General features: G+C 46.7%; 2 protein-coding genes across 7 annotated transcripts in view; one reads left to right on the top strand and one right to left on the bottom strand.

Moving 5' to 3' along the window:
- Window positions 1-1,409: 1,409 nt before the first annotated feature.
- On the top strand, window positions 1,410-13,843 carry p2rx1 (purinergic receptor P2X, ligand-gated ion channel, 1). 5 transcript variants are annotated; one of them, XM_086160291.1, is made up of 13 exons: window positions 1,432-1,715; window positions 4,857-5,001; window positions 6,189-6,260; window positions 6,430-6,487; window positions 7,471-7,558; window positions 9,857-9,937; window positions 10,987-11,128; window positions 11,208-11,353; window positions 12,652-12,742; window positions 12,816-12,881; window positions 12,972-13,067; window positions 13,409-13,444; window positions 13,541-13,843. In XM_086160291.1, the coding sequence occupies exons 1-13, from the start codon at window positions 1,579-1,581 to the stop codon at window positions 13,544-13,546; spliced, it is 1,164 nt and encodes a 387-aa protein (XP_086016417.1). In that variant the 5' UTR covers window positions 1,432-1,578; the 3' UTR covers window positions 13,547-13,843. The 5 variants fall into 5 exon arrangements, with proteins under 5 accessions (XP_086016418.1, XP_086016417.1, XP_086016416.1 ...); XM_086160290.1 differs by having other exon boundaries at window positions 6,430-6,499; XM_086160292.1 differs by lacking the exon at window positions 13,409-13,444 and having other exon boundaries at window positions 1,410-1,715; window positions 6,430-6,499; window positions 13,509-13,843.
- Window positions 13,844-13,892: 49 nt separating this feature from the next.
- The window catches only part of camkk1a (calcium/calmodulin-dependent protein kinase kinase 1, alpha a), a 31,566-nt gene continuing 22,958 nt past the window's right edge, over window positions 13,893-22,500 (bottom strand). The window contains exons 9-17 of one of the 2 annotated variants that reach the window (XM_086160286.1): window positions 21,903-21,991; window positions 20,606-20,805; window positions 18,943-18,996; window positions 18,770-18,843; window positions 18,022-18,109; window positions 17,573-17,701; window positions 16,762-16,865; window positions 15,698-15,745; window positions 13,893-15,503 (exon numbers count right to left, since the gene is read on the bottom strand). In XM_086160286.1, the coding sequence (XP_086016412.1) occupies window positions 15,431-15,503; window positions 15,698-15,745; window positions 16,762-16,865; window positions 17,573-17,701; window positions 18,022-18,109; window positions 18,770-18,843; window positions 18,943-18,996; window positions 20,606-20,805; window positions 21,903-21,991 (859 nt within the window). In that variant the 3' untranslated portion in view covers window positions 13,893-15,430. The remainder of the gene's footprint in view (window positions 15,504-15,697; window positions 15,746-16,761; window positions 16,866-17,572; window positions 17,702-18,021; window positions 18,110-18,769; window positions 18,844-18,942; window positions 18,997-20,605; window positions 20,806-21,902; window positions 21,992-22,500) is intronic. The other variant, XM_086160287.1, reaches the window with a different exon arrangement.

Genomic DNA, 22,500 nt, shown 5'->3' with positions numbered 1-22,500 from the left:
TTAATCACAGCCATTATATCAAAATATGAGAACACGGCCTGAGACTACAGAGTGTTTTCTTTTTTAGATGTCCTCATTCGGGGACGATGGGTTTATTTTGGAGGGGCAGGAGGAGTTTCAGGGAACCTGTTGCCCAAATTGGAGCCTCTTTCCAAGCTAGGATACATCTGCGGTACCCCTCTGAGAACTTCCTGGTTAGCTTGATGGTAGCTTGCCGTTGCTTTTTTTTTTTTAGCAATGAACCCAATCAACACAAAATTGAAGCTTTATTTACGCTTGTTCTCCCCCGATCAAAGGTGCCCGACCAAAGTGACGTAGCTGGAAGTGAAGGTCCTGATTGGCAGGCGGTCCAAAGGAGATGAACAGTATGGAATACTTTCGAAATAAAAGCGGTAGATAAGAAAAGCGCAATAGAAGATAAATGTGGGGGTTTTATAAATTCCTCAACAGAAAGCCTGACTCGCCGGGAGGCGTGGTCAACAATCGCACCGTCGGATTGGGTATTAGCGGCGCTGGCTCCGCATCTCATGATTGGACGATCAGAGGAAAACGGCGCAAAGGTGATCCAGGCCCGGAGAGGATCCCGAATTGTCTGTGCCGAGCTAGCAGTTAGCTTGGCGCTACGCCCGCTTATCGATTTGCCTGTTTGAGGCGACTGGCGCCAGCTGGCTGAGGCTCCGCCCCCTTTTCTGATGCTTCATCCCGACCAACCCCGTGTAATCTGTGGAGATTTCCCACCCGATTTATTTATTTTTTTTTTTACTTTATTGGCAATTTCCAAAAGTGAATGCATATGTCTTTTTAAAAAAGCGGGCTTTAACCAGATTTAGATTTGGAATTTAGACATGATTCCAAAACAAGACGTCCCGTCCGCTAATCTCCAGGGATTAAGGGGGGTGGCGGTCGCTCCTCCCAACGCTGGCTTCACTTTTATTCATATTTTGAGTGTTTTACTTCCTTCTTAAGGGGAAAACGGGAAGCAGGAGGTGAGGTGGGGTGAATCCCCTCCAACCCCAGAAGCCATCTTCCTGCGAACCCCCGCAATAATGCATAAGCAGGCTTAACGTCTGCAAACAGCGACAGGAGTGTAGGCACGACCGGAGTGTGTGTATGTGCGTGTTTACGTTTGTGTGTGTGGTGTCTATCTCCTGCTGGCACGCAGGAAAAGAGTTGTCACTTGGGAAGATAAGGGATGATTTCACATGGGGAGAGGAGGTGAAGGGTGGAGGAAGGGGAAGTGCAACACTTGTGTGGCAGCTGGTGGGTGATTCTGTCGTTAACATAAAATAACGCAAATAAAAAAAAAAAAAAGAACTGTGAAGGAAGGAGGAGGGATGGAGCGTCGGAGCCAGTGGGGAGGTCCACCAGAAGAGAGAGAGAAAGAGAAAGCGAGAGAGGGAGAGGGAGGGAACGCAGCGGGAGGGAGGACGGCTCACACTCCGGGACTCCTGCCGCGCCGCGTCGGACGCCACGCGCGAGACGAGACGGACGACCTTTGCCACCAGCGAGGACGCGGCCGCAGACGGAGGAGGAGAGGGCGACCGAAGGAGCGCAGAGGGCCCCTGTCGGGCCCCGAAGATGAAGAGCACCATCACCAACGCGCTCTCCGACTTCTTCTTCGAGTACGAGACCCCGCGGCAGGTGCTGGTGCGGAACCGGAGGGTGGGCGTTGTGTGCCGCCTCATCCAGCTGGGCGTCCTGGCCTACATCATCGGGTGAGTGCGACCTTTGACCTCCTACTCCGCCGCCCCGAGGCAAGTCCCCCTTTCCCTCCGGAGGAGAACTTCCCCGGACTTTTTTCCGGGCGCTCAACTCGAAGCGCGGCGTGCCTTCTCTCTGATGCGCCTCCGCCCCGTGTGTGTACATGAGTGTGCGTGAACCCGAGGAAGCACGCGTGATGAACAGGCTCGGGCACATGCTAACACGGATAAGGATCAACCGCCGCCGCGCTCGCTGCCAAACGGCGAGTGTTACCTTCATCTGCTGATGGGGGGGGGGGGATGGAGGTGGTAAAAAAAATAGGGTAAAAAATAAAATCTGACAGATAGAGGGTGGATTGGAGCGTATCCTACTCCGCCGCGCGACCCCAGCCTCGGAGCGGGACGCTGATTTTTCTGACAAAGTTTAGCGGCAGGGCTGAGGGGCCCCTTCTCCTCCACCCGTCACCTGCCTCCCGCTGTCAAGCGGGATTAGGCTGCGCTGATGGACGTGCAAGGAGATGTCATCAAAAAAAACCCATCTCCATGTTTGTTGGATGTGTGTGTGTGTGTGTGTGTGTGTGTGTGCGCGTGCAGGGGGGGGCAACCTTTCGTCAACCAACAAAAGAAAAAAACACCGGTTGCCTTGTCAGATTTGTTACATTTCAATTTGACCTTCGGGCCGCATCTCGACCTTTCTCTCCATTTCCCGCTATATTTTTCCTTTTTTATTTCTTTTTTTCTTTCCCTTCTTTTTTTCCCGCCTCCTCCTCCACTCACCCCCCCCAGGAATTTTCTGGCAAAATGTGACGGTAAACCGGCCGTGGCAAGATAATGCAAGGTGAGACAAGGAGAGGAGTGGAGATTTGCATAAACCTCTCATAATTTAGAGGGTGGTGTGTGGGAATATTGAGAAAAAAATGGGGAAGAAATAAGAAAGAAAGAAAAAGCGGAGGAAACAATTGAAGTGCTTCCCTTTCTCTATTGTAACAGTAATAATTATTATTATTATTATGAGGATTCTTTCTCCACTGGATAAAAGCCGGGACCCGTTCCCCCACCCCTCCACTCAGCAGCTGGAGGTTCGCGATAAAAAAAAAAAAAAAAAATTAAAATCATATATAATCATACGTAAATATATATATTTTGTCTTTCTCAAAAAAGAATTGATATTTAAATTATGATTTCTCTTGACAAATAAAAAAAATCCCGAAGGCTAATCTCCACACGACGGCGAGCGGAGAAAAGAAAAAAAGAAAAAAAGAAAAAAGAAATTAAAAAGGGAAAATAAGAAAAAAAAGCCTGCAGGAAGCCTCTTCCCTGCTCCTCATCCTCAGATGTGGATCTCACTGATGCTGCTGTTTTGGAAGATTCCCCTATTCTTTCCCATCGGAGGTGGAGTGGTGGTGCTCTACATCTCCATCACCCATCTGCACGCTGCCCTCCACCTCCACAACCCCCTCGAAACGTACTCGCCGACTTACATAATGTGATAGAGCTGATAAAAAAGTGCGTGCACGTGTGTGTGTGTGTGTTGGCGGGGTTTTGTCCCGGCGCTTGTATTGTGCGCTCATAAAACGAGCCGAGTTTCGCCCTGCGGGGCTCTGTGTGTGTGTATGGGGGGGGATTACTTTTCACGCCCTACGTGAAATGCCTGTGTGTGTGTGTGTGTGTGTGTGTGAGTGTTCTTTGCACAACAGATGTCACCCCCCCTTTGGCCGGACAACGAGAACATGTCTGTAGATGGGCACCCTCCCCAAAACCTCCAGTTCGACAGTTTAATTCCTAGATGTGTGCCATAGTGCCTTTGAGCAAGGCACTGATCTGCACTGTTGCCTTTTTCAACAAGAGCTCTGTGGAACCACAAGACGGCGAAGGGAGCGGATTCCCGGTCTCCTCCGAGGAGCCCCACGGGGGGAGCAGATCCCGGTAGCTGGTCGTTCGCCTGCAGATAATGCCAACATTTGAGTGTGACATTCATGATTTCTGGGACTTTGCCGGAAACCCGTTCCCCCCCCTCATCCCCCCCCCCCAAAAAAAGGCGACAACGCTTCCCCTCACCTTGGGGGAGGTGGCGGTGGTTTTCAGGGTGACTTCTCAAACGTTAGATCTGACAGGGGCTCAACCCCTCGCCCTGCGTGTTAGGCTGCTCTTCATCTGGTGGACTCGAAACAAGGGCGGCAGGGGGGCTCGGCGAGAAGGTCCCCGGTTGGATTCCCACCGCTGAGCCACTTCCGGGTTCCTCCCACAGTCCAAACACATGCAGGAGGTTCACTGGACACCCTGAATTTCCCAGATGTGTGAATGAAAGGGTGAATGGTTGTATGTCTCTATATGTCCATCCAGGATGAACCAAGCCTCTTGGCCAATGACAGCTGGGATAGGCCTGGACCCCCAATGCAAGATTAGCAGTTTGGGTAATCGATGGATGAATGAATGTTCGATTTAATAGAATAATGCAGCCGACAGATGATTACAAATGTCTGTCAGTAACTAATTTGTAGCTCCTCTTGAGCGGGAAAGGCGGTTGCCACAAGGTTCCCAACGTTCTTCAGATGTCCCTTTGCTTCTTCCAGTAATCCCAGCATTATCCTAACTTGTTAGCCGTTAGCTTTCCATCTCACGATCTGCAAAGACGTTGATTTCCCCATGAAGTTCCTGCAGGTTCCTGGAGATTCTCCCATGCAGGTTCTACATGAATAACTGTAGGCAGGCTTTGGAAGATGTAGCACAGCGGAGGGTTAGCATGCCTTAGCGAAGTACGTCTTCCAAAGTCACATGATTATTTGTTATAAAGAAAAATTGATTTCAATTCAAAAAATAAAAATTAAATTCATGTAACGCCTCTGGACAAGAAATACCCAATATACAGTAAAATCAGGAAAATCATCCATACTGCGTTGCTTTTTGTGCACTATAAGATCCTAGTCATGGTGTTTCCAATAGAGATGCAGATTTCACACCAATCTCAAGAATGCACATGTCCAAAAAGTGCAACGGCAATGGCAACAGTCCCTCTCGGAAACAAGGGACTTTGTTTGGGTCAGGGTTGCATGACGCAGCTGCCGACGTGCCCGAGCACCACGACATCGCACCACCAGTCGCGCCGTGCTAACCGCTAACACATGGCACTAACTTTTTTTGTATTCCCGTGCACAGATGGGTGTTCATCTACGAGAAAGGCTACCAGTCCACGGATACGGCGGTCAGCTCCGTCTTCACCAAGATGAAAGGGGTGGGCTACACCAACGTGAACGGGGAAGAGAGGGTGTGGGACGTGGCTGACTACGTTTTCCCGCCACAGGTGGGTGACCGTCTGATTGGCCGGAGCTTTTGTTCTCAAACGCCTATACGTGAAGGGGCCGATCACATGACCCTACGCGTCGTGCCGCCTCACCTGACCGCTCTCGGATCTGAGGAAATCGAGCTCAGATCCAGGAGTCACGAAGGCGACGTTGCGCGAATCAAGCTGTCGGATTGAATCGGCGTCAGGTTGAGTCAGAGAAGCCGTTGCTCACCCTTCAGAGGACGATTCGACTCGAGGCTCATTGTTTGCCCTCTTTTGTTTGCTTTTTGGACAGCGTTCCGCCAGATGAAGTGCACGCAGGCCGTAAAACGCCACGCTACCTTGCACATCGGCCAACACGCGAGCAATCAAAAGCGAAACTGCAGTTGTTTGCACAAAGCTTTAACCAAAACCCCTTACAAGTCAAAAAGGAGGGGGAAGTAAAGATGAGACAATGAATGTTGTGGTTGCATTGCTGTAGGGACGGCGTGGGATTTTTACTCCCTGCCTGTCAGTCACATGGTCACGGGAGTACCGGCACGCCACATCTGCACACCATGAAGTAGCTTTCTCACTGATTTCTGGAAACACTTTCATACAAACATACCACTCCTGATATTTGTCCATATCCTTCATTGGCGGAACCAGAATAAGATAGAAAAAAGGGTCTAATCTAACTTTTAAGTGAGTAATAGTTAACCTTCAAGGGTCGGTAATTCATTGCGTAGCAAAACAATCACATGTTAACATGATGCTAGTTTCTCTAACATCCACTAGCTTTAATAGCGAGGGTCTGTCTGCCATTACAAGTTAATGTTGGAGGGAGTAGCAAACTAGTTGCAAGAACATTGCTCTACCTGATGCGCCACGCCACCCCCCCAGGTTACCAGCTGACTAGTCAATTCCCTAAATCGGCATATTGACGATTTGTCATTTGGGCCGAGACTTGCAACCACTCGCTGCAGAATCTGGCCCAATGATGATCAACTCCTAAGACCCCATTGGTCAATTCATATGTCATGGTTCGGATGGGAACCTTCGGCCAGATCTGGTTGTCAGCATCATATGGGACTTGTTTTATTGTTGAGACTTTCGCCAGTTCACGAGTGAAGAAAAATACCATTAGGGACTGCTTGCGGAAAAACTGGAGACCCTAAAAAACCAAATCAAATCTGACACATCTCTGATCTAACTCCAATCCTCAGGGAGATTCCTCCTTTGTTGTGATGACCAACTACATCATCACAGAAGGGCAGAAGTTGGGGAAATGTCCAGAGGTATGTAAAAATTTCTATTTTCCCGCATCCCTCTTTGCAACCACCACTTCCTCCTCAGATGTAAACATTTCCATAAATGGCAAAAACGAGACAGGAAGTTCTCATTCCTTGACGTTTTTACCAAATGCCCAAACTCAGGCTTAGACCAAGTCCACTTGTCTCCTCGCAGCTTCCTGGCCGGCACAACTGCAGCTCCAACGCTGACTGTGAAGGAGGGACCGTCAAACGTACGGGACACGGTAAATCCCTGCGGCATGCAACTGCAGCCTGCAGCTACGGGGAACGCATATCACGAGGTCCTCCCCTTTCCTTCGGTTACCAAGCACCAGGAGGAATAACCTTTCTCAAACTTTCAAAATCCTTCTTGGATGTCGTGATGACGTGGGAGACATGGGGCATGTTTGCAGAATGGGCTTTGGCCCCTTGAGAACAGTGAAAAACTGACTCATCGTCTGCAAACATTTGGTTTGCTCCTGTCAGATGTACCTGAAAACAGAAAGCAATCACCGTCCAGGCAACAAAACTTTCATTTCTTTGCGTCTTGGCTCACTGAGGACTGTAAGTAAAGCCCAGCCTTGAGCAAGCAGTTCCACACATCCTAGCTGCCGCCGCCCCTCCAGGTCAGTGTCAGTGTCTGGCATTAAACACACAGCCTATAAAAACACATATAGACACGCAAGTGGCTTCATCTGCGCAAACAAACGGCGGCATCTACCAGCTCAAAGAGCGGCTACATTAAGTTACGGCCCCTGGCCCCCAGCTGTCCACGGGTTCCATTTCTACCCCTTCAAGTTGTCCGCTTTGTGAGGAGCAGCTTCACATCTGTCCGTTTCAGACCATTCAAAATGTAGCCTCCGGTGGCATTCGGCCGCCTCGCTGGTACTGGCCGCACCGGCTCGAGGCAGAAGGGACCAAAACGCCCGGCGGATAGAAAATTGTCGGTGAACTCCCCGCGACGAGAGCGACGGGTACCAGCGGCGGCTTATCGACACGGAGAGAAGTCATATGCGCGGACGAGGCGGAGAGATAACGGGAAGCGGCTGGATCAGCGTTTGCCTCGCTGCGCCGTTGATGCTAATCGTAGATAAGCGCATCAAAAGCGGAGGCCGGAAAATGGTTTGGCGTTAACTCCCCGTATCCGACGCCGAACCGCCGCCTCCCTCCCGCTCCCGTCGTTCGGCTGAACTCTGTATGTGTGTTCTGTTTCAAGGACAAATGACTGGAGTGTGCGTGAACACCACCAAGACCTGCGAGGTTCTGTCCTGGTGTCCCATCGAGAACGACCGCCGCATACCAGAGTACGTGCAAACTATTTCGACCATCACTGAACAGCTAGCATGATTTTATTCCATATCCTTCATTTCACGTGTTACTTCCCCCCTCTGATCAGAGCCTGAATGTCCACATCTGGCCTTCAAAGTTAACTAGTGAAGCCGCAAATGGTGAGGAATCGCGCGGGTGGAAGCTAAAACGCTCATTAGCGATTCCGCTCATGCGAAATGCTAATGAGCAGGTGGTGATGAAGCCCCAGGCTGGCTCTCGAGCTCAATACGCAAAACTCCAGCCAATCAGAAATCAGGACTTTGTCACTATGATGATGTTTTAATTTTGCACGTTACACATCAGTTAACGGCACCTAGGTAACTAATGGATACAAGTCGAAAACTTAAATGCTAACTCACCTGAGCTAAAATGTTTGTTTTGACGAAGGATCACCAACGCATGCGATCAACCAGGTAACCAGTAAGATCATATCGATCAGGGGTCCCCAAACTTTTTCCTGCGAGGGCCAAATAACTTTTCCCTTCTCTGACGGGGGGCCAATTTGTAACAAAAAGTGTGACGATCGCAGAGGTGCCTAAACGTAAACATTTATTGTTTTCCAGAAAGCCACACATAACCAAGAATGAACCCTTTCTGGAACCTTGACAGGAAAAAAAAAACAGAAATAACACTCTTTGTGAAATAAATAATAACCAAATAACCCTTTTCAAGGTTTCACAGAAAAAAAGACCAAGGAACATTAACTTTCTTGTAGACACAATTGTTTGCAGCTCTGTCATATCAAATTCACTGTGAAAACCAGAAAGCAAGCAGGTTATGAAACCCAACTGATACTAACACATTTCCAAACCCGTATGGTTGTAGAATGGATATTATCCCAGTAGATGTCATTATGATTATATTTGTTTGTACTCAGAATGGCTCGTTCAAGTCAGAAAAGTAAGCTTACCAATATATGTTCAGCCCGATTAGACCGCGAGACGCGCCCTCCATGCTAGGAGCTCCGTCAGTCGTGATGCTAACAAGCTTTGACCAGTCCAGGTTCAACTCTTCCACGGTTTGGCATACTCTGCCAAAAATTTTCTCGCCGTCGTAGTCCCTTGGAGACTTTGGAGGGCTTCCAGATCCTCGCACATTTCAAAGTTTGCGCTAATTCCACGAATAAAAAATTAGCAGCTGCGCTGTGTCCTGCACGGCCATGCTCTCATCCAGTGCTAATGAAAAAAAGTCAAATTCTTTCGTCTTCTGCTGCAGGTGGGCATACACATTATCCCCAATTTCTTCAATGCGTCTTGTGGTTGTAGTCGCCGACAGACTCAAAAGACATCTTTCTTCTCGGGACACACCTTCTCGCGACAGCGTTCAAACATTTCTTGACAAATTCTCCATCAGTGAAAGGTTTACCGCTGCTCGCTATCAGTCGAGCGACCCGAAAGCTCGCTCGAACAGAGGACCCGTTTAGCTGAGCTCGGCGTACAAATGTACTCTGCTGAGCTGACGGTCCACTTTTTAGCTTAAGAGTTTGTCTGCTCGCAATTGGCCTTGCAAGCTATCATACTTAAAATACAATAAAATAATCGTTTGTCCACTGCGAGTTAAATACCCTGCATTCTGAACACTGTTCCCTCTTAGCCGCGCGTTTGCGCAATCGCGCACTGCTCCAGCGTTCTCCGCGCACGGCAAATCTGTGCTGCGCACAAAATAAAATCCGAGCTGAACTGTAAATAAAATAAATGTGTTTGATTTATTTACAGTTCAGCTTTATGGGGCACAAAATACCCAAGTCTGCCATAGGGAATGCACTGAAGTGCCTTACATCCGTGCTTTTGTCATTATGCAACCTGCTCCGGCCAAGGAAGAGCGTCACTTCCATCTAGTCACATTCCTTATCAAACGAGCGAGCTAGAAGAATTCTATTGCATCTCTCACAGATGGATGTTGAGGTTGGAGTTACCAGGCAGGGGGACAGGAAGGATACCAGGGAGATGATTTATGGATGGGCGGAAAGGGTTGGTTGGTGTCAGAGGAAAGGGTTAGACGGAGATTGGCCGCGGTGACCCCTCGAGGGAGCTGCCAAAAGTAAAAGAAGAAGTTGACGTTATTGTCAACCCTACTTACTAATTAGTATGTTGACAATTTTGGCCTTCTTGATCCCAACTACAGTATTTGCAAGATCAAAATGAACTTTTACCTGTCGACTCGTGAGTATGTTAGGAAAACTACCACTAGATATGAAGGGTGCGGATGCTAACACTCAGGTGCTGAACTCGTAAACAGGAAATGCTGACTGCCTCCTGTGCTTGTACCCCCAGCCCTCCCTTGCTGATGTCCGCCGAAAACTACACGCTGTTCATCAAGAATTCCGTCACCTTCCCGTTGTTCAGCGTCACCAGGTGACAGACTTCCACCCGGTCCAGTTTGACGTTAGTTGTGAGGCAAAAAGTTGATAAAAATAAAATTAAAAACATACTTTTATGGTTCAGATAGCAGTGTTTGTGCACCAATGTCAGGTGTCACTCTCTCACCCGTCAGATTTCATCTTGTCCCTTACAATATCAAAATATTAACAATATTTAGTCATTTTATACCCAAAAACAATGTTTGAGTGACGTCATTTGTGCATTCAGACTTTTCCATTTCACCAAAGGCAATATAAGTTAGCTCTGAGGATAAGAAAAAAACTGAAGGCTACATTTAGCTGAAGGCTACGCTAGTTAGTTCTCAGGATAAAGTCAACTGAGGGCTACATTAAGCTGAAGGATACATTAGTAAGCTCTGAAGACGAAGTCAACTGAAGGCTACATGAGGTAACTGTGTGGATAAAGTCAACTGAAAGCTACATTTATCTGAAGGCTATGATAGTTAGCGCTGAAGATAAAGTCAGCTGAAGACGACATTTAGTTGAAGGCTATCAGTTAGCCCTGAAGAGATAGCATTAGCTGAAGGCTACATTTAGCTGATGGCTATGATAGTTAGCTCAGAATGATGATAGATTGAAACAATATTTTGCTTAAGGTTATGCTAGTTAGCTCTGGGGATAGCCATCTTAAAGCTACGTTCAGCTGAAGGATACATTAGTTAGCTCACAGGATAGCTCTGAGGTTAGCTGAAAGCTACATTCACCTGAACTTTGCATGATTCCATCCCATCAAACAACAGCCCGTGCAAACTAGGACGTGACATAACATAAATACTATATATTTCCATGTAATAAAATGGTAAATTAGATTTTTGATGAAGAAATAGAACAACATTTCCAGTAGTTCCTGCAGAACGAGCCTTAAACCCACTTCAGATGCAGCTCCCATCTAGATTTCGCTCAGAGAGACTTTCTGAAAAGCTTAACTTTGGACTCACGTGGAGAAAGGTAATCATAATAAAATCAAAACCCTGTGGCGCCGGTAACCATGGTAACACCAAATCACCTCAACACTGTGTGCAGGAGCAATCTGGTGGAGGGCATCGATGCCCGCTACATCGGCAGGTGCCTCTACCACCCCGACGAAGCTCCGCTGTGTCCCATTTTCAAACTGGGAGACATCGTCCGATACTCCGGCTTCAACTTTGAAACCATCGCCAGAGAGGTGAGTGACGCTCGCCCTTTTTGGATTCCGCCCGCCGTCCCGTTTCTCCCGCGGCTACCGGCTGCCGGCTCTCCGACAGGGCGGGGCCATCGGCATCGTGGTCGACTGGACGTGCAACTTTGATGTGGACGTGAGACACTGCAAGCCGGACTACAAGTTCCACGGCCTCTACGGGAATCCCACAGAGACCGACAAGGCCAGGGCGTCAGTCGGATACAACTTCAGGTGGGTAAACATGGTGGAGTACCGCAAGGTGCGCGAGGAAAACAATGAGAAGCCGTGTGGAACAATTGGCCCTTTCTGGACGGCGGACCTTTTTTTCTTTTAAGCACCGCAGTGTAAAAATAAAGAAAATAAATGCGGAGAGAAAGCAAACAGGGCTCCCAGCGCTTCTGCAGGAACGGGGCGAGGGCGATGAGGAAGTATGGGGATCAACGAAACCCGTCTCGTGAGGTGTATGAAGGCACGCAGATGGCGAATAATTCTTGGAAGGGGTTGGCCGAACATTGCGCGCAACATCTGTCGCAAAAAGGTGCTGAAACATTTGCTAAAAGGCTTTATTGTGGCGTTTCTGGGTGAAAACTAGTATTGGTTTCCGAAGTTCGAAACAGAGTTTTGAGCATGTCACACTCTCTAAGCTAATTGTGTCGTGTTTTAGCATGTTAGCCAGACTTAGCTGAAGGAAAGGAAGGGGTTCATGATAGATGTTTTAATATTTTTTTCATTTTTCTACAATACATATCCTGCCCTTTAGGGCCGTGGGGTGGCAATGGCCTCTCTAAGCTGTCATTGGCCACCAGCAGGGAAAGTAAACTAATGGCTACATTTAGCTGAAGGCTATGCCTGTTAGCTCTGAGAGAAAGTCAACTGAAGGCTACATTTAGCTGAAGGAAACGTTAGTTAGCGCTGAATATGAAGTCAGCTTAAAGCTACATGAGTTAGCTCCGAGGATAAAATCAACTGAAGGCTACATTTAGCTGAAAGCAACGCTAGTTAGCTCTGAGAATATGTACTCTCCATAAATTTGCATGATTCCATCCCATTGCACACAGTCTGTGCAAACTAGGATGTGATATCACATAAATACTTAATATTTTCATGCATTTAGTTGAAGGCTAGGCTATTAAGCTCTCAGAATGAAGTCAGATGGAAGCTACATTTAGCTGAAGGCTATGCTAGTTACTTCACACTGGACTGGTCGCCACCATGCCGCCATAGATGATATATAAACTTTCATAGTTGCTATCTGCAGTTCACGATCTTAGCCTGTGTTTGGCTAGCTGTGTTTGCCATTTTTTGCCGCTTTGAACTTGGCCGTTTACCCCCCCTGAATTATTGCCCTGAGTTTACGATGTTTGTAATACAGCTACGCGGTTATTGGTAGCATATTAGCTACACTGCAAAACAGGTGGCCGACAGAGCCCATAAAACCGGCTGCGTTCCCCCTTTTTTGTTTTTAGCTCTCATCAGCACTGGTCATAAAGACGAATCTTGTCACTGACGAGTTGAAGTTTCCATTTTAGGTACGCTAAACATTACATGGAGGACGGGGTGGAGAAGAGAACTCTCCTCAAGGTCTACGGCATCCGGATCGATATTATCGTCCAGTCCCTGGTGAGTCGGCCCGTCAGTCCAGCGCGGATTCCAACCAACGAGGGGCTAATGTGCGCTTCACTTTTGCTCGCAGGCCAGGAAATTCGATATCATCCCCACGCTGACGGCAATAGGATCGGGAGTGGGCATTTTTGGAGTGGTGCGTTCAAGACCTTTCGATTTCGCGGCGTGCAAACTAACATCCGCGGGTGATTCTCTCATTTTATTTTCTTTGCCTTTTCTGTCTCAGGCTACGGTCGTCTGTGACCTGGTGCTGCTCTATCTGCTGCCGAAAAGAGAATTTTACAAGAACATGAAATTCAAATACACGGACACGCATGTACAGGTAAGCCGGCGGTGGGGTCGGGTGCTAGGGCGGGGGATCGGTATGACCACTAGATGGCAGCAAAGAGGCACCAAAGACATGCATTTAGTATCCCCTGGACGGATAGCAGTTGTAGCATTTCTGTGCATTAGTTTCAGAGGCGGCCATGTTTAAAATGAATACGTGCCTTTGTTTTTTTTTGTTAAAACTCCAACTCCGCAACTCCAACACCCAAGGATCTATCTCCAAACGCCAGCCAGTTAGCGGTAGATGCTTACCTCTCGCGCTATGACGAAAGGCCTCCTGCACATGACAAGAGTCTTTAAAAAAAAGGTCTGTTTTGGTTTCGGTTTCCTCTGCAGGACCCGGATTCGGAGGCGGGCAGCACAGAGACCCAGGTATCTGAGGAGAAATTGTGAATTCAGCGTTTTTTTTTTTTTTCCCTACCCAACATGACCCCAGAAAATGACCCTTCTTACCTCATCTATGTGCAGCAGTGACCCCCTGGGGGGGGGGCGGAGCCTCGACATGGCGAGGACAAGAGAGCGAGAGGACGAAAAAAAAAAGAAAACCTCCTGCCTTGTGTTTGGTGTTGACGTTCCTCGGGCCTGCTTCGACTGGGTTGTTTACTTTTTAACCGCCGTGAGGGGATGATGGCGGCGGAGGGGAGAGGGTGGTGGCGCCTCCATCGCCGTCTCCTCACCCCTTCGACATCCAAACAAACCATAAAACATTGCGTCGCCATGTTACCCCCCCCCATGTTCAAAGATGGAGGCCAATAAAACATGTACAGTCTGTCTACGTGTGTGTGTGTTTCTGTGATAACACTCCAAAAATAATATAAAATAGTATTCATATTTTTTTTTATTGTCAGTAATCATAGGTACAAAAGCATGCAAAAAAATAGCTTCTTTTTTTTTTTTTAATATATATAATCCATACATATTTACATCATAACCGCATTCCGTATTTGTGCAACATGCTTGTGTTTATGTGTGTGTGTGTGAATGCATTCAAAGTGATCCACAAGACGAGACAGTTAACACAGACGGCACCTGAAACACGCAAACACATACTGGGACGGGCCAGAAATATTACATTCTCCCTGATTTCATCGTGTATATATATATATATATGTACACACATAAATATATATATGTGTATCTATCTATCTATATATATATATATATATATATATATATATTGATACACACACACACACACAGCTCTCATAATGTACCCCGACAGCAAACGCATCATCCAGTCTGCAAAAGGAGGCTGAGGGTGGGGGGGTCCAGGGGAGGAGCAGGAGGAGATCAGAGTTCATCATGGGGACAGCGGATTCTAATTGGAGGGGGGGAGCAGTAAGGATGCTGATTGGATGAAATCCAGGAAGTAAAGGTCTTGCACCACAACACCAGGTCGTTCTTCTTGGTGTTGAAATACTACGAAGTCATTCTCTGATTAGGGGTGAGATGTTTTGTCTTCCCTCATCATCATCCGATCCCTGAACGCACCACCGCTTCGGTGGAATCTTCAACACTTGGCTTTTTTTTTAAAAAACTTATCTTTAGAGTTTCCTTCGCCCCCGAACAATTTGGACTCACGACTCCCGAAAGATCCGAAAAAGAAGCTCCCCGTCATGGTTATAGGATTGTGACTCATGAGGAAGGGAGATCGCCACGTGCTGGTGTGTGTGTGTGTGTGTGTGTGTGTGTGTGTGTGTGTGGGGGGGGGGGGGGGTTGCTTGTAAACGTTGGGTGTTACATAAACCGATACAAAGTACCAAAACACTTTTAACCAGGACAATGAAGGTAAAAAGTAAAAAGCAGGAGGAATTACATCATCTCTATACACATAATTTAGAAAAAAAAAAACTTGCGACAGCAGACAAAAGAGAAACCCCCATTTTATCCTGTTTTGGTTGGTTCAGCCGTTGCTCGGCTAGCGTTATCGATCCCAGTCCGTCCACCGGGGGGCGCTATACCCCCTGGCCTCTCTCCTGCCCGGAGCTGGGAGCCGGAGCCACCAGTGGCTCATCCTCACAACGCTGAGAAATCCCTTAAACAAGCGCGCAGTGAACGCCTCGTACCGTCTCCTTTGCTAACTCCTGTTAGCCACTTAGCAATATACAGTGCAGTAATATCACATTAAATATCCAACGGTTGTTTTTCAACAGCTGAGAAGGAGAGAAATAGACACGAGGGGGGGGGGTCTAAGCTGATGTTCCACCTCTCCTGAACGAAAGTCCGGTGAACTGCAGACCATGAAGGCAGCACGGGAAGAGCTCCGGCCCCAAGTGAAATGAAACAGTCATCGGGGGAAGAATTTGGGAGGGATTTCCAGGGGTGACGTTGGAGGTGCATGTGGGGTGGCTTCCAGACTCATGACGAGGGTTCGTCTTCATGCAGGTCCTCCAGCTCCCCCTCTCTGGGCCCGTCTCCGGTGCTGCTCTTCCTGAAAATGAAGGCAAACGTCGGTGAGCCCGTCAGACACTCACACACACACATACACACACACATAAAAAATGAAAAAGCAAGGGATGAGAGCTGATGGAAGGGAGCAGCTCCGACGCAGGGATAAGCGGAGGGCTGAAAATGGTGGCAGGTGCGGCGGACGGCAGGATAGGCTGGCTGGTGAGTGTGCGTTACCTTAGAGACGGGTGGAGTTTTAAAGATGGCCGGAAAGGCCAAGAGTCCCTGCAGGAGAATGTGTGTGTGTGTGTGTGTGTGTGTGTGTGTGTGTGTGTGTGTGTGTGTTGGAGGGAGGAGAGTAGAAAAAAAAGAGGTCAAAGGTGAGAAAGAGGTGCCGAACTTTCCAACACAAAACAGGAAGCGGCGAACCGCCTCTCTCAAGGTGCACTCTGGGTAACTGTGCATGAAACTACAAATTGAAGTACAAAAGAACTACAAAAATGTCTACCCACCGCGAGCTGTCTAAGCTCTGGTCCCGATGCGGATTTAGGTTCTCGTACCCGGACCGAGGGGTTGGGCGAGGTCACATCGAACGCAGTCAGGATTACGGCTGATCCGCAGTCACATGATCACATTAACCTCACAGCCAAAAGTACTGTTTGTTATTAATCCTCCAACGGCTTCTGTTTGTCACATTGTAATAACTGTTATTTATTTTTACCACTTTGTCACTTTTATTGTTTTCATTTAATCTGCATTTTATTTATATGTATATGTCTTTACAGTGTCCTTGATTGTGGAGTAGGGCATCATAAAGAAAATGTATTATTATTATTCCAACAAAGTGCTACGCACACTGAGGTGCACACAGCCTGGTTTCCTAGCAACCAATATGGGGCAGTAGTAGAAAACTACACCGGAACTGGCGGCAATAACCATCCGACAACGGCGTGATGGGATGCGTTCGGCCCGGAGTGCTGGAAACAAAAACCTTACCCTTGAAAAGCTGACGGAGGGGCCGAAAAAAAAACAAGCACTTGTAGAGGCCGTCATCTTTCCTGCGTGCAATGAAAGAGTGAAGCACGTTACCATGACAACGTCGCCGCCGCCGCTATGCCGGAAAGGAGCTCTTGTTACCCGGATACGGCGGCAGACAAGAGACAAGTGTGAAGTACCGAGCCTCTATACGTTCAAAAGAGACATCACGCAAGGGCCGGATAAGGACGAGCTTGCACAAGGTGTGTGTGTGTGTGTGTGTGTGTGTGTGTGTGTGTGTGTGTACTGGCGGATGCGGGGCTTACATGAGCAGGCTGCCCGGCGCTGACATGGACCTCTCCTCCCTCCTGCTCGGACACTCGAAGGGGTTACTGAAGGAGCGCTTCCTCAGCATGGCCTTCACCAGGATCTGAACACACAATTTTTAGGGGGAAAAATTTTCCCAATATGACATAAAAATATTTTTAGGAGATTTTGTGAGATTTACTTGCTATTTATTTATCTAAAATATATGAAGGGAAAATAACCGTAATAAGAAATTATACTGAAAATTCATCAAATATTTCTAGAACATTAAAGATGTTCTAAAAAAAAAATATCAGAAAATATATATTAATTACTTAAGATGAATATATTTGAATGGTAAATTATATTAAGAAAAAAATGTAAAGAAAATAACAAATCAAATTAACTTTGTTTATGAGGCCACAAGGGGGGGCCGCAGGGCTCCTCAGGTTTTTATTTACTCATTTATTTATTTTACATTGATCTAATGCCGATCTTGACGGCCTCAATAAAAAAAGAAAATACAAGAAAATGTCTTGATTTATTGGGATTAACTTGCAATGTAATCATCTAAAATAAATGAAGGGAAAGTATTGAAATGCTGAATGAAGAGGTTCCCGGACTATTAAAGAAATTTTGTCAAAATAAGAAAAAAAATATAGAAGAAAAATAAGAGGAATTTATTTGACTAGTAAATTAAATTCTTCCAGGCATGATTTTGTATAATTTTCCCACAATGCAACGCCGTTCCCTCGCATGTATTGATGGTAAAGCTAGATTTGCCCCAAACAAACACGGAGTGAAGGTGCTTTTTGCCAGATTTTTGCTCACCACCGCCGAGAGACTGGGGACGAACTTGACCGAGTTCTGGATGTCCTCCTCCGTCACTTCCACTGCCGAGCAGTGCTCGTCCTCCAGGGGCAGAGGGTCGGCGCCCGCTGCCGTCACCCACCCGTCCGCCTGCCGCCCGGACGACAAGACACCATTCACAGCGGGAAGAATTCAAATAATGTCTATTCATTAGTAATAAGCACTTATAACAGCTTTACTACACTTCCAAAACACAAATTGCTTATCGTTTTACAGTTAATTTTGCAGGTCACCTCACCTGACAACTGTTCCACAACAAATATGGTTGCGCAAAGACCTGCAACTCCATCCAGTAATTACACGCTTATTACCGGCCATTATAGCCGGTAATAAGCTGGTTGTTTGTCAGGACCTTTTTGGGGGGGGCATTTACAGTTGCCATGGCGACATGCCCGACACTCCTCCTTTACCTTGATCTCCGGGATGGTGATCCTGGAATCCGGATTCTTGTCCAGCATCCGCAAGATGAGCGTTCGCAGCTCCTCGCTGATCCATGGTCTGCAACACACACACACACACATACACATACACACACACAGAAACACACACACACACACACACACACTGTAATGCAGCAATAGTGATAATGCGTTGTGTTATTACACACTTGTAGCTTCGTAATCCAGGATGAAGGAACCCAGAATCTCCATCAAAAGTGATGCTGTGTGTGTGTGTGTGTGTGTGTGTGTCTCCAGAATATCTAACATGTGCTGACCCTCCAAAGCAGACACCATGGTACCTGAGGTCCTTCAATGCATATTATGGGATGGCGCCACATCCCATGCGTCAACTCTTAATGAGTTTTTGCGTCAATTTTTTTTTTTTCTTTTTTTTTTAATTTCGCTCAACGCGCAAAAGCAATTTACTGTGTTTTATTTTCTTCTTCAGGAGTTAAATATTAAATTATACTGTCTGAAAAACAAATCTATTTTATTTTCCCCGGATGGCTTCTGTGATTTATTTTGCTTTTTGGAACTCGGGAAAATGCACAGATGTAAACTAATTAAAATTAAAAAAAAAAAAAAAAAATCGACTCTTCGTTTTGACCTTAAGACGTCAAAATAAGAGAATATCAAGGAAGTATTACGATTACAATGTGCGCAAAAACATAAAAGTCAGCTTGGAAGGGACGCATTTTGGGGTAAAAGCCGTACGTACGTGTCAGGGAACTCCACCGGCTTGGTCCGAATCTTGTTGTGCAGCGCCAATATGTACTCGTCGATGAAGGGGCACTGCAAGGGAGCAGAAGGTCAGGAGGTCGCGGCGGCAAAAAGAAACCCGATGATGTTTTTCCCGCAAAGGGGGGGTGATGGGATTCGGGGGAGACTTGCCTTCCCGAAGACGAAGCAGTAGAGGGTGACGCCCATCGCCCAGACGTCCAGAGCCTGCCAGGGAGAAGGGGAAGGGGTGAGACAGACGCCCATTCACACTCTCATTCATGTCATACACAGACATACAGTGGGGAGAACAACTATCTGATACGCTGCTGATTTTTCGCCTTTTCCAACTTGCAAAGCATGTAGAGATCTGTCGTTTTTATCATAGGTGCGCTTCCACTGTGAGTGATGGAATCTAAAGCGAAAATCCAGAAAAACACATTGTATGATTTTTAAGTAATTTGCTTTTTGGTATTTGATACAGAAAAATGGAACTTAATATTTGGTACAGAAACCTTTGTTGGCAATTACAGAGATCAGATGCTTCCTGTAGCTCTTAAGCATGTTTGCACACACTGCAGCAGGCATGTTGGCCAACTCCTCCATACAGATCTTCTCTAGATCCTTCAAGTTTAGGGGCAGTCGCTGGGCAATAAGGACTTTTGGCTCCCTCCAAAGATTTCCTAATAGGTTCAGGTCTGGAGACTGGCTGGGCGACTCTAAGAGCTTGAGATGCTTCTTACGGAGCCGCTCCTTAGTTGCCCTGGCTGTGTGTTTCGGCTCTTACCGAAGGAAGGAGGCTGTTGGCCGAGATCCTGCGATACGAGGCGTCATCCATTCTTCCCTCAATACGGTGCAGTCGTCCTGTCCCCTTTGCAGAAAAGCATCCCCAAAGATTGATGCTTCCACCTCCATGTTTCACCGTTGGGATGGTGTTGGGAAGTTGTACTCATCCTTCTTCTTCTTTCAAACACGGCCAGTGGAGTTTAGACCGAAAAGCTCTATTTTTGTCTCATCCGACCACATGACCTCCTTCGGTTCCTCCTCTGGATCAACCAGATAGTCACTGGCAAACATCAGACAGGCCTGAACATGTGTTGACTTGAGCAGGGGGACCTCGCACTTGCTGTAGGATTTTGATACATGACGGCGAAGTGTGTTACTAATGGCTTTCTTCGAGGCTGTGGTATCTCTCACCTTCCTCACCATCACTGACGCATCACGAGATGAGATCTCCCACAGAGCCCCAGACCGAGGGCGATTGTTCGTGCTCTTCCATTTTCTAATAATTGTGCAAACAGTTACTGCCTTGTCACCAAGCTGCTTGCCTATTGTTCTATAGTCCATCCCAGCCTTGTGCAGCTCTACAATTTTATCCCTGATACACAGTCCGTACACAGCTCTCTGGTGTTGGCCATTGTGAAAAGGTTGGAGTTTTTTTGATTGAGTGTGTCTTTTATACAGGTAAGGAGTTCAAACTGGTGCAGTTAATACAGCTAATGAGTGGAGAAATATACTTATGTCATGCAAAATTAATGACTTAAAAATCATACAATGTGTTTTTCTGGATTTTTGTTTTAGATTCCATCACCCACAGCTGATGATAAAAATGACAGCGCTCTATATGCCATGTAGACACATTCACCCTTTCATTCACCTGTCATTTAGTCATAACATCCTTTCATTCACATTTCATATACAGACATTCACCCTTTCTTTAACGTCATATAGACGACAACCATCCACTCATTCCTTCACGGGCCATTTTCAGACATACAACCATTCACGCTGTTAGACGTCGCCATCTATCTGTGACGCAGTGATGGTGCCGGCTCACTTTCCCGCTGAAGCTCTTGCGTTTGTCCGACAGGGTCTCTGGCGCCATGAAGGCCGGCGTGCCCGCCGTGCCGGACAGCATGGCGTCGTTGCCCTGGAACTGGTTGCTGACCCCAAAGTCGGCGATCTTGACGTGACCGTCGTCCCCCAGCAGCAGGTTGGACGGCTTGACGTCGCGGTGGACGATCTTCTGGTAGTGCACTGTCGAGGGAGGCGGAGGCAGGGAGTCGGCAGACTTTCATTATCTTTTTTTTTTTTTTTTTTATTACAGCCTTTAAAAGTCCACACATCTAAAAACCAAGATGACAGGAAAAGAAGGTGGCGGTATCACAATGTAACAACTGTAATTACAATGTCACTACAGTGTAATGACATTTAACTAGTGTAATGACATGTAACTGGAGTGTAATGACATTTAACTAGTGTAGTGACAATTAACTACAGTGTAATGACATTGTAACTACAGTGTAATGACATTGTAACTATGTGAAATGACATGTAACTAGAGTAATGACATTAAACTAGTGTAATAACAATTTACTACAGTGTAATAACAATTTACTACAGTGTAATGACATGTAACTACAGTGTAAGGACATGTAATTACAGTGTAATGACATGTAATTACAGTGAAATGACATGTAACTAGTGAAATGACATGTAACTAGAGTGTAATGACAATTTACTACAGTGTAATAACAATTTACTACAATGTAATGACAATTTACTACAGTGTAATGACAATGCAACTAGTGTAATTATATGCAATGACATGTAACTGGTGTAATGACAATTAACTACAGTGTAATGGCAATTAACAACACTGTAATGACAATTAACTTCAGTGTAATGACAATTTACTACAGTGTAATGACAATGTAACTAGCATAATGACTATGTAACTGCAGTGTGATGACAATATAACTAATGTAATAACAATGTAACTGGAGAGCAATGACAATGTAACTGGTGTAATGACTATATAACTGCAGTGGAATGACTATGTAACAACAGTAGACTGACAATGTAAATGCAGTGTAATGACAATGTAAATACAGTGTAATGACAATGTAACTGCAGTGTAATAACAATGTGCGCTTCAATGGTAGCTCTGCTGGCAGGCAAATGGAGGACTCAGCTAGGAGACGAAGGAAGTATTGATCTCCAACCTCCCCCCCCCCCCCCCCCTCGCCTCAACTCCAGCCAAATCAATTTGCCTCAGCAGAGGAAGAGGGGCGGCGGCAAACGGCGGGAAAGACCAAGTAACCGCCAATAATCAGATTGCGAGGAACACTCACGGTACTCGATGCCCAGGATGACGTCCCTGAAGTACAACCTGGCCTGCTGCTCCGTCAGAGGGCGGTCCGTGGGGACCTCCATCACCGGCCTGCAGGTGGAGGACGAGGAGGAGACGTGTTTGCAGGGACGGCGAGAATGGAAGCTTCCGGAATGTTCCAAAAATCAATGGCGCTAAAATTAAGCTGTGCCTTTGGACGAGCTTGTTTGATCGAGTGTGTGTGTGTGTGTTGAGATGAGCGTGTGTTGACAGAAATGTGTGTTTGAGTGTGTGTTCAAATGAGAATGTGTGTTTTTGGAGGAGAGTGTGTGAGAAGTGTATCTGTGTGTAGGGATGAGTGTGTGTCTGAATGAGTGCGTGTTGGGACAAATACAAATGTGTGTTTTATTCAGTGTGTGTTCGAATCAATAATAGTGTGTGAGAGATGTGATGAGTGTGTATGACAGGAAAAATTTGTGTTTTTTGTGTGTATTCACATCAGTGTCTAAATGAGTGTGTCAGATGTGTGTGTGTCTGTAGGGATGAGTGTGTGTGGGAATGAGTTTGGGATATAATGAGTGTGTATGACCATGTGTGTTGTAATGAGTGTGTACGTGTGC

This window comes from Fistularia commersonii, chromosome 15 (genome assembly GCF_037954325.1).
Source record: "Fistularia commersonii isolate RoL2024-O1a breed Wild chromosome 15, RoL_Fcom_v1.0, whole genome shotgun sequence".
In the NCBI taxonomy this organism is placed as follows: domain Eukaryota; kingdom Metazoa; phylum Chordata; class Actinopteri; order Syngnathiformes; family Fistulariidae; genus Fistularia; species Fistularia commersonii.
The sequence above is the reverse complement of the archived record's forward strand: the minus strand, read 5'-3'. Positions and strand labels throughout refer to the sequence as shown.

Bases quoted from the DNA above. Each gene is read 5' to 3' on its own strand.
- p2rx1 (XM_086160292.1), top strand. From the start codon at position 1,579: ATGAAGAGCACCATCACCAACGCGCTCTCCGACTTCTTCTTCGAGTAC. The intron at 6,500-7,470 runs GTAAATCCCTGC...TTCTGTTTCAAG, and splicing joins CGTCAAACGTACGGGACACG to GACAAATGACTGGAGTGTGC. The intron at 12,743-12,815 runs GTGAGTCGGCCC...TTTTGCTCGCAG, and splicing joins ATATTATCGTCCAGTCCCTG to GCCAGGAAATTCGATATCAT.